Source organism: Vespula pensylvanica, chromosome 10, assembly GCF_014466175.1.
Source record: "Vespula pensylvanica isolate Volc-1 chromosome 10, ASM1446617v1, whole genome shotgun sequence".
Classification (NCBI taxonomy): Eukaryota; Metazoa; Arthropoda; class Insecta; order Hymenoptera; family Vespidae; genus Vespula; species Vespula pensylvanica.
Genome location: NC_057694.1, coordinates 5,664,274 through 5,676,408, shown reverse-complemented (window position 1 = coordinate 5,676,408; position 12,135 = coordinate 5,664,274). Strand labels below are relative to the sequence as shown.

Here is a 12,135-nt window from a genome sequence, read left to right as displayed (position 1 = left end):
GATCAACAAGGCTACCGTTGATTATTTCATACGTAATTGTAGATCGCAAAGTCCGTTAGAACGTCAAACTAACCGAGTAAATAGTTTTCGGTCCGGATAAAGGTTGATTTCATAGGAAACGAACAACGGGTGGTATGGATAGTAGCGGTACTAGCAGTAGTATTAATGGTGATGCCGATAGTAGTAGTGGTGACGATGGTGATAGTGATGTGATGGTGATGGTGATAGTGATAGTGGTGTCGCCAGTGTAGTAAGTTTAGGTGAGAGAGATTTCTGGGTTGCGTCTGCCGCGGACAACCCTTCCGTTTCTCTCTTCCGCGACCTCTCTCTCTCTCTCTCTCTATCTCTCTCTCTCTCTCTGTATGTCTGTCTCTGTCTCTGTCTCTCTCGGTCTCGGTCGGCCTCCTTTCATATAATTCCGCAGCGGTATCTCGAGTGCACACCGTGCGAATCCACGACAATCGAGCCTGGCCCGAATCCAAAGGAGTTTTCTTCTTGACTTCTTGCACCCTAACGTGATCCTATGTTTTCATGAAGCGTTCGGCCGACCGTGTACGATCGCTCAAATGCGAACTCCTTTCTATGACGTTCGCGCTTTCATAATAACCCTACGACATTTAATTCGATTATGTTATTAAACGTCAAAAATGGAGATACCGATTACAAAAAGAAGATATCGCGCGATTATCAAAGGGTTATTTCCGGTCGAAAATATACCCTTTTGGATGGATTACCAGGAAAAGGATTTTGTTCACCCTGTCTCTCTCTCTCTCTCTCTCTCTCTCTCTCTCTCTCTCTCTCTCTCTCTCTCTCTCTCTCTCACAACATTTTTTCTTCTTTTTCCTCTTCCTTTTCCTCTTCCTCTTCCTCTCAACCCGCTCATGTATTTCCACATAAAGTTTGTTGCTAAGCGAAATTGAATTTTTAACGAGTTCGAAGATATCTAACTTTTTTTCCACCCGGAAACCGGAGTTTTGTTCAAAAAAAGGGGGGGGGTTGAGTTGGCTAGGGTGAAGGGAGGAACGGAATCTACTCGAAATAGGTAACACAAGATGATGGTTGAAAAGTTAGGTTTAATTTAAGTATATATAGTTAGGCTTTACGTTAGAAAAACGATAATCGTAATAACTCAATTGACTTTACTTGGCGTAAAAAGAAACGATGTCTCGATATTTCTTTGCGTACTTCGATATTTCGTACGACGAATTGTGGTATGTTATATATGTACCAGCGCAAACAAAGATCGAACACGTATATGGGCGTTCATACGTACGTCAACAAACGCAAGAGTGTGTCGTGTAACTGAAGCGCACAAACTCGATAGTTTACACGACTTCAACCCTCCTCGCAATTCGCCTTCACCCTCTCCATCCATCCCCTCCTCCACGTGTCCTCTCGCACAACCCCCAAAGAACACAGGACGTTACAGATAAAGCAACTTTGGCATGCTCATTGAATCCAAGATAAGCCAACGTGATCGCAGTTAAACCGACGACATATTTGACAAACGAGGAAGAATATCGACAGGACGTTTCTCTCTCTCTCTCTCTCTCTCTCTTTCTCACTCTCTCTCTCTTTTCTCTCTTTCTCTCTCTCTCTCTCTCTCTTTTTTCTCTTTCTCTCTCTCTCTTTATTTTTATCTCTTCTTTCGAAGCGTCACAATATTTTCTTTTGTTATACGATGGGAAACACGTTTACCGAGAAAGAGAAATATACAAGGGCTTGCCAACGGAGACAAATCGATAACTTGCTGCTGAAAAAACATCAAGAGGAAAAAAGTATGCGCGTAAAATCGACCTGAATTATAATCTTTTTCCGACAGTAGCTTTTATGCGGCTGTAAAAAAGTAGACAGGCAATCTTCTCCGAACGTTGTCGACATTAAAAGAAAGTTCGTAAATCTTGTTCACAAAAAGACATCTTAAATTCAATTAGTCAAGAAATAAAGAAAGAGAGAGAGAGGGAGAGAGAGAGAGAGAAAGAGAGAGAGAGAGAGAGAGAGGAGAAAATGAAAAGTAAATTGCCTATTAAACGAATGATCGACCGTGGTTGTTTTCCTTACGGGAGGAAAAAAAAGAAAAAGAAAAATGAAAAAGAAAAAACGAAACAAAAAAAATTTTTTTTAAACCGACTTTGATAAAGAAAAATATTCTTTCGAAATCTGTATGCACCGATGGTAAAAATTTTATTTCGAAATATCCTACGTTTCCTACTGACGTAGGAACTGAACTCTCGACGTGTGAATTACGGCGAAAAAAAAAAAGAAAGAAAGAAAGAAAGAAAGAAAGAAATGAGAAAAATAGAAAAAGAAAAATAGAACAAAAAAGAAAGCAATTAAAACATAAAGTAACATAATGGACGTAACATAACAAATGGATACGAACCGTGAATGAAATTAAGAGTACTAAAAGAAAAAAAGATTGGGGTAAATTGAACGTTGGAAGATCGGAGAGGATAGAAAAATAAACGAATCTACGTTTTTCTTTTTTCCTTTTTTCCACGTAAAAAATGTTAGTCGATGAAAACCAATTTAGAATTTTTCCTTTTCCAAAAATTCCTTTTGTTTATCGACAAATAACCTTATATTCTATTTCTCCTAGGATAGCATCGGAGGATTAAGGAAGCTAGAAACGTAGTGCAGTTTCTCGATACTATCGTTGAAAAAGATCAAATGTCGATTTTAAAGCATCGTTTCTAAACTAAGTAAGTACGACGTGTATCTTTTATAACGTTGAGATGATTCGGACCACGCCCGACGAATACTATACTTTTCTCTCTCTCTTCTCTTTCACTGCGCTACTCGGATATCCGTCCGAATTGAATTTCAATGACGAATCCTGGGGGAGAAACTACCCTCAAAAGAGAGAGAAAGAGAGAGAGAGAAAGAAATCAAACGAAAAAAAAAAAATCAATTTTCCTGGACACGCGTGCACTCGACACTATTCCTCCATTCTATCTCTTCTATCCCTTTTCACATTTACGATACGTCATTCCGTATCAAATACGACGATTCACGACAGTTTTCATCGCGAACACCGATACTTATCGAATTAATGTTAACGTTAGTTGGTTGGTTGGTTGGCTGACTAGTTGATTGGTTGCTTGGTTGGTTGGTTTGTTGGTTGTTGCCATTATAGAAAGATAATTGTTATATATATATATATATATATATATATATATATATATATGCGTGTGTGTTACGTGCATATAGGTACGTGTATGAATAATTTTCATCGTGTTTTCGAATCGAATCTCCGCCCCCCTCTCTGAGCGATACTCGTTCGTTTTAGCAAAATTCTCTAACAATTAATATACTTCGTTTTCGTATGAACAATTTTCAATCATTGCGCATGTATCGATCGATTCGTTCTCAAAACTGTAACCTATGTGTATGTGCGTGTGAGAGAGAAAGAGAGAGAGAAGTAGCGAGATTAATAAATATTTATTCGACCGATACAATATATAAAACACGAGTTTGAAACAACGCACTTACACAGATATTACGTCTTATTCGAAATTATTCGAGAACGTGGACCGAATTAAAACTTATTGTTAAACTAACAACGAAAAGCAAAATGTACGATATTGCATATAATATATAAAACAATGAATCAATATTACCTTTTTAAATATCGGCTACGTTACGCTCGTATACACACACACACACACAAATTTCGATATAATATCGTACGTATAAAACGACAAAACCAACTTTTGCACGAACGAATTACTCGTATCGATCTAACGTACGTTCCTCGACGACGATCTATATGACTATAGTCGCATGATATATGAAAAAAAATAAATAAATAAATAAATAATAATAATGACAATAATGATAATAAAAAAAAGGAAAAAAAGAATAAGCGAAAAAAAAAGAGAAAGAAAAAAGAAAAAAGAAGAGGAAGGAGTAAAGGAAAAGAGGAATAAAAAAAAAAAGAAAAAAGAAAAATGAGAAGCGCACAGGAACCATCGGTGAAAATGGAGAAAATTACAAACAGCATCGTTTTTGCTGCTGCTGCTACTGCTACTGCTGCTGCTACTGCTACTGCTGCTGCAAGTCAAAGTGCGTCGCGTTGCATCGCGTCGCGTAGCAGCAGTCACTAACATAGCCGTCGCGCTTTTGGTGATAAAGATGAAAGGATCGGAAAGAAAGCGAGTGCCTTCTGAACAGCGAGACGAGACAGTCACGTGTGTGTGTGTATATATATATATATATATATATATATATATGCGTGTGCATGTGTATATATGTATGTCCTATGTGCTCAAGTAGAGGTACTTTCAATATGGATATTCAAAGAACGAAATTTTATGCGAAATGGGCAGACCTAAAGAGCCACCTACGACATACGCGTTATCATCGTGCACCATATAATACTTGTTTGAAAGAGTTGCAGAAAAAAAGCGGAAAAAAGAGAGAAAGAGAGAAAGAAAAAGAGAGAGAGAGAGAGAGAGAAAGAGAGACAAATGTATTATAATTTGTTCCGTGTTACTATCTGAAATCGAGACAGTACCGTGTGTATTGCCAGCATATCCTACCTCTTTTAGTTCGTCTTTCGTGTGAAAATATAGCTATAAACATAGGTATATGTTACGTGTATCTGTGTATATTATGTATGTAGGTATGTATGTATGTATGTGTATGTATGTATATATATATATATATATATGTCTGCTTGCCTATCTGTCTGTCGCGGCATTACTGCTCGCATAGAATAGGTTTCTACGTTGAAGAGACGAACCGTCTACAGACCACTTACCTTTGTCACAATCGTTCAGACCAAAAATGCAACTTTAAAGACACGCTGACAACAAGCCGCGACGTCTGTAAGCGTTGACTCGCACTTTTAAATATCGCAAAAATATTATTCGATTATTCGATAACTTAATTCGTTGTTCGTACGTTTAAATGCGTTTAAATTAAATTTATGTAATTTATGATTAACGAATTAAGGACGGATTTATTCATTTAATTTTGTTTATATATATATATATATATCCTTTAAAACATTTCAGAGTAAAATGTTCCGCGATAAAAGTCGTCGTACGAACTTTCCTCCGATATATCTAAATATATTCTTTTTACGTTTCATCCAAGTGTACATCAATCGAAGAACGTGTCAATTTTTATTACGTATTTATGTCTTTCCAAATATTTGATAAATCCGTTCTGATAACTTTCGAACGAGTGTTAATATAAAAGTTACGTGATAAAAATCTGATAAATCGTATCTATCTACATATGCATATAATGATCCTATGAATTTTATACATACATATCTATTCAAATTTATTATTCTCATTTTATAACTACTGCGTATCAATCGCTTGTCAATTTTTATTACGTACTTATATCTTTCGAACTAATTATTTCGCATTCGTATAAAAGAAAAAAAATATATATATATATCGTTATTTAACAAATTATTAATTATTATATACGACCGAACGTACGTCGTTATAGTCTCTATAACGAAACTTAATGAAAACGTATATTAAGATACGTATCTCGTTTATTGGATCTTTGGACGAATCGATATATTATAAATTATTTCAAATACGCGATGAAAACATGTTATCGCGTAAAATGATCGAATACGTAGATATAATCTTTTAGATCAAAGGAGTATTATCAAATCGTATATTAAAATAACAACGTAGGAGGAGAAACAAAGGGATCCTATGATTTTCTGCTAGAATCTCGACTGAGATGCGATACGAAAAAGCTTTAAAAGGAATATCTTTACAAGAACGAGGATTATACAGGAACTTATAACTTTCTCGCATGCACGTAGAATATTACGTGGCTATAGAAGTAGAAAGTTTTCCTGAGACTTAAATTATCCGTCGCAAACGATACCGACGTCTTTGTTACTTTTAGAAAAGAAGGTACATAGGTACTACTATTGCTTATATACGTATGTATTTATCCATCCATCTAGCCATCTATCTATCTATATACGTACGTATATGCGTGTATGCGCTCGTAGAAACAGCCGTTGAACGAGACTATGAACTTTAACGCCTAACACCTGTCGTTCCTTTTACCATCTAAATTCGAAATGATGCTAACAATAAAGTTACTCACTCGCGATTTCCTCATGAAAGATTATGAAAGAATAATATCATCGTCAGCTGCATTATCAAGAATTCTTTTCCATGTAGAAGCATACGTACATAGATATACCGAACGTTACATATAGCTTAAATAAAATAATATGGAATAATATAAATAGTAATAATAAGCAGTCAATACGAGTGCTCTATATAGTGTAATAATTATATAATATATAGTATATAACATATAAAATATATATTCCCATGAGAAAAAAAAAAAAGAAAAAAAGAAAAAAAAAAGAATGTAATGCAATAATAAAATTTAATACAATAATTCTCCCGATAATTTCGAAATATATTTCAACGACAAAGTTGACAAATAATTCGTTAGATTCGAACAAAGTGAAGAGAAAGATGGATTCTACACCTTCAGTAAATTCCAGCGTTCACTTGTGTATAGTTACGAACAATATTTTTTTTCCTCTCTCTCTCTCTCTCTCTCTCTCTCTTTTTTTTTTTGTTACATAGACCATCCATCCCCTTGAGGCAAGGGTGGAAGAGCGAGAGGAACGCGAAGAGGACCGCGGGTAAACGTATCACAGTTGGATGGATAAAGTCGGTCAAATCGAATCATGTATCACCGAAACATCGAGATTCGTCCGAATAATTTTACAAAGAGAGAGAGAGAGAAAGAGAGACATATGTAGATAGATATACATATATGTGTGTGTGTGTGTGTGTGCGCATATATATGTATATAGAGAAAGAGAGAGAGAGAGAGAGAAATAGAGTATACGAGAAAGCAAAACTATGCACGTTCGATTTCCTACTATTGCTATTGCTACTGCTAACTGCTGCAACTGCTGCTGGTGCTGCTGGTGACGGTGGTGACGTTGGTGGTAGTGGTGGTGATGGTGATGATGGTGGTGGTAGTGGTGGTGGTGATAGTGGTGGTGGTAGTGGTACTACCGGTAGAAGTCGGACATTCGATTTAATCGGCGTAATTGCAATTATTCGGCCGAGTCGTTTGGTGGGAATATAATTCTGTTCACGGCCCTGCCGGTCATTTAATTAAACATAGGTAGACGCTTGTAAATCGTAGATTTAGAAAGAACGGACGATATTATGCTATAATAATATTTCCGAACATATCTCCTATAACGTTCTACCAATTGCGTGGATATTATATCCCTGCGAGTGTGGAGGACGTAAAGAAGAAAGAAAAATCCATCCGCCAAAAAAAAAAAAAAAAGAAGAAAATAACGTAGAGACAGAAAGAAAAGAAAAAGAGAAAGAACAAGGAAAAGAAGAAAAAGAGAAAGGAAGAGAAAAAATTACTATTTTCTCCAAATAGTATTAAACGATCCGATCGGATTATATTTTACAGCCGATTTTTTTTTTTTTTCTTTTTTTCTATTTTCTACTCACGCGTTAGAAACGATGCACAAACAATATTAACAAACAAACAAAATATATATATATACATATACACCATATATAAAAATAAAAATAAAAATAAAAAAGAAATAAGAAGAAGGAAATAACAAACAAATAGAACGATTATCGTTCGTTTAACGACGAGACAAAATTGGGAGGAGTTATGAGGAGGATAAAGGGTTGACAGAAGAATGAAGGGTGAGAGAAAAAAATCATAGCTTTTACTCGAGCATGATGGTAAAGGAAAGGAGAATCTGTCTCCAAGCGATAAAAGGGTCCCAACGAGCAGACATGCCCTTCTGCTCTCATTTGCAAGCAAATTCCGAGGGTTCCTCCTTCTATCTTTTCAATACTATCTCTCTCTCTCTCTCTCTCTCTCTCTCTCTATATATATATATATATATATATATATACACACACACACTTCTATCTATCTATTTATCTCTCTCATGTGTTTGCAAACGATACCATCCACCCTCGCGGAAGCATGCAGGCAAAATCATTCGAAAACCTATTGCACCGTTGAAACGGCGTTATCCGCCTAGACACGCTTCGATGGTAACCTACCGCGAATAGGTTGGAAAAGCGTATTTTTGAAATCGTTGGCTTATCAGATAGCGAGTAGTAGTACCACACAAACCTAACCAATAACGTATCGATACGAGATACGATAAAATCCGATGTGGAAATTCTTGAACGAGAAAATTTCTATCATTTCTTGTCTATCATTCTACTGACTGTTTTCTCTTCCTCTTTCTCTTTCTCTCTCTCTCTCTCTCTCTCTCTCTCTACTTTGTTTCGTTTTGTTTTCAATGTTAGTTCAAAAACTGTTCGTTCGTATATAATATATGACATCATCATTGATCACATCTAAACGATCGAAAGATAAATTCGTGATGATATCATTGCTTTCGTCCTTTCGTCCTATATCGTATTTTGCGTCGATTTGTTTGTTAGAGAGAAATTAGAGAAAGTGAAACTACGATTTGTTTGTTTTTTTTTTTTTTCCCTTAAAGATAAAGAAAACAAAAAAAAGGGAAATGTAGGAAGAAAATAAAACGTAGGCAATCGACGTGATGCGCATTAAGTTTGACATCGAATAACAACTTTCGCGGATAAACGGGATAAATTATCCATGCGAGAGCAAAACGTCTTTATAATAATCGCTTTATAACATACGTTTACTTTTCCGACTACCCTTTCTGCAAAATATCATACCGGGTAACAGGAAAAGAACCACGCCTTGTTAAACGTAATAGTTTCTGAGAAAATGCATCCAAAAGAAACCCTTATGTAGCATAACGTCTTTGTGAAAACGGTTTACCGCAGCCAAAGTTTCGCTCTCCGTCAGATATATAATACATACGTACGTACATACGTACATATATAGATAGATATATATGTAGATATATAAATATATACGTGCATACAAACGTACAAGGTCTCCTTCGACCGATTACGTTGCGTTTTTCGAAATAGAAAAAGAAGAGGGTATAAAACGATGAAATGAAAAAAAAATATATATATGTGTATATATGAAATATAAAAAAAAATTTTTTTATATATATATATACAAAAGTTATAGATAAAATAATGGAAACACTGTGTCTACATTATTTCGTCCAATCCCGTTTCGTACACGTGTTACGTTGGAAAAATAACGTACATCGAAATAATTACGCTACGCGAGCCTTTCCCACGGAAATTAGATTTTAATGCGTGAAAAACGCTTGTTAATAGTCGGTTTTATTCCCTTCTCAAATAACTATATTTTATAATCGATTATATTTTTTTTTTTAAATAAAATGTATATATGTATATATATTTGCAAAAATTATTATAACAATTTCTATTATTTTGTCTAATTTTGCCTACAAAATATCAAAATTACGACGAATTAAATCTTTCTTCGACTTTCGATCCTTAATCTCATTCTCAAAAAAAAAATATATATATATATATATATATATATAAAAAGAAAAAAAAAGAAAAAGAGAGAGAACGTCGTTCAATAACTTTAATTATAATTAAATAATAATAGTAAAAAAAAAAAAAAAGAAAAAAAAATCAAAGGTTGTGAAAGGGTCGACAGTAAAGGGTTAATTAAATCATTATTCGTATAATACGTTATACGAGATTTAACGAGGTTAATTTTGAATAGAAATCAGTTGGATTGACGGTCGAGGTCGAGGACATTTTTCACGGAGAAGTAAAGACGTGAAAATCTACTAAAACTGTCACTTCCCCCTTTTTACACTATTACATCTATACACACACACACACACACACATTATATATTTCGCACATACGTACGTCCTGATACGAAAATCAAATCAATTTCGTTACAACGCAAACCTTTTTTTTTTTTTTCTTCTTTTTCTTTTTTTCCTTTTCTTTTTGTTTTCTTATTAAGTAAAGAAGACACAAAAATCAAATGAATCTAGTAGGGTGGTGATAGTAGTGGTAAAAAGAAACAATTAAAAAAAATATATATATATTTTTTTTTTTTTCGTAATAGAAAGAAGACACACGCACATTCACACGAGCGCATTTACACACCACTCACACATAAACAGTTATAAACAGAACGAGAGAAGCATAGGAAACGCTATGATTGAAATTTAATCACAAAATGATAACGACGTCGATATCTCGAATATATCAGGGATCTCTCTCTCTCTCTCTCTCTCTCTCTCTCTCTCTATTCCCAAATTTTTTTTTTTTTATTATTATTTTTTTATCCAGAGTAAAGCTTTCACGCAATGCTCATCTACTAGCAATGGAGAAATATCGTTTCGCTGCAACAGCATTTCTGCAAAGGAATTTGCTTTTCCCGAATGATTCTCTCTACTACCATCGGCGAACACGATAAAATACCGTAATTCGTGTGAACGCATTATTATTCGACTGGTTGTTATCCACCATGGCGAATTTAAACGTTTTAAAACGTCGGTAAACGCGCGAATCACAAAGTTTTATTTCAAACGCTAGATTTTTTTTTTTTTCTTTCTTTCTTTTCTTTTTTTTTTTTTTTAATTTCTATTTTTTTATCTGGTTTTTATTTTTCATTTTTTTTTTAACATACGTATATCTGCATATATATATATGTACATGTAGATATACACTCGCTTATAAAAAGCTTAGCAAAGAAAATCAGATAAAACGCATATATCTGTCCATGTATGTACGTATAAACGTATGTATATATCCTAAAACACGTACATATACATATAAATACTTTCTCGTTACAAAAACACTACGCGAAAATTTTGAAAATAGAGATAGTCCGATAATGTGTATTTTAGTATTGAATAAATGTACGATGTCTTTTTCGAGATAATTATTTCTTAAATCTTACGTATAAATAAGTACATACGTATGCATTCGATTGAAGAATTTCAAATATCCTAAATTTTGTTTTTACTTATATATAATAACAATAATAAAAAAGAAAAAAAGAAAAGAAAAGAAAAGAAAAGAAAACGGTATGGACGTTCGCCGATAAAATTTTTTTGAACGGTGTATAATTTGGCGCGTTTCGTTTTTCCAATGGTGGAAAAAAAAAATGAAGAATAAAAGAAAATGGCGAATGGAAACGTAGAAAGAGATAATACGCGATAAGAATACAGTGATAAATAAATACCTTTAGCGATAGGGGCGATGCATAGGGCGAAGAAAACGATGATCCTCGTAGTTGGCATGACGTTCGGATAGTTTAATTTCATGTCCAAAAACGTTTTAGACGAAGAAACAGCAGGCGTTAAGTAAGCACATAGACGTAACGTCGTAGCACCGTATATAATTCCTCTGGTAGAAAATTGATGTCGTCGTTCTGTTATAATCGACGACGATAACGAACTTCGTCCGCTTGATTTTTTCTTCGATAGAAAAATCTCGTTTACTGAAGGGTCGACGACAACGATGAGGTGACCTCACAGGAGACTCCACAAAGAGAGATGAGGGGAAAAAAAAGGAAAACAAAAATAAAAACCACTGTCTTGAATGATCACAATCGATGAAATTGCGAATGATAATGCGTCTTATTTATGCGCACGCACGCACGCACGCACGACGACGACGACGACGCGACGACGACGAACGCACGGACACACACGCACAATGCACACACAAATAACGAGACACTCGATCGATCTTCGTGAAAAATATTCGAATGAACGATTTGTCGTGATTTACGTGGATCTTGTAACACTGATATTTAGTTAAATAAACACGATAAACCAGTATAACGTATACGACGTTATAATAAATAATACGATTGACGGAAAGTTAACAGTATCTCGTAATTAATCGTAACGAAGGGTGTATATTATAAGTATTCCCTTTCCACCACTTGTTTCTTCTCCTCGCGTCCGTCCGTTCCTCACGACCGCCGATGTCCTACTGCCAGCCAAATTCAAGATTCACCTCTGTGCGCCCCCCCCCCCTTCTACGCTGCCGCCAACGTTGCCACCACCGCTGATCTCCCTCGTTCACTTTATGGGCGTGTTTACCACGCTTGCTTCTTTCTCATATAAACACACACGCACACTGCTATTTACGTGTACGAGAGAATAAGCGAGTGAGTGAGTGAGTGATAGAGAGAGATAGAAACAGTAACGGATTCTTTTTTCGGTTACAA

General features: G+C 35.1%; 1 protein-coding gene across 6 annotated transcripts in view; it reads right to left on the bottom strand.

Moving 5' to 3' along the window:
- LOC122632673 (nephrin) overlaps window positions 1-11,432 on the bottom strand; it is a 375,734-nt gene extending 364,302 nt beyond the window's left edge. For all 6 annotated transcript variants that reach the window (XM_043819780.1, XM_043819778.1, XM_043819779.1 and 3 more), the window contains exon 1: window positions 11,140-11,432. In XM_043819780.1, coding sequence (XP_043675715.1) covers window positions 11,140-11,221 — 82 coding nt within the window. In that variant the 5' untranslated portion in view covers window positions 11,222-11,432. The remainder of the gene's footprint in view (window positions 1-11,139) is intronic.
- Between the last annotated feature and the right edge of the window lie 703 nt (window positions 11,433-12,135).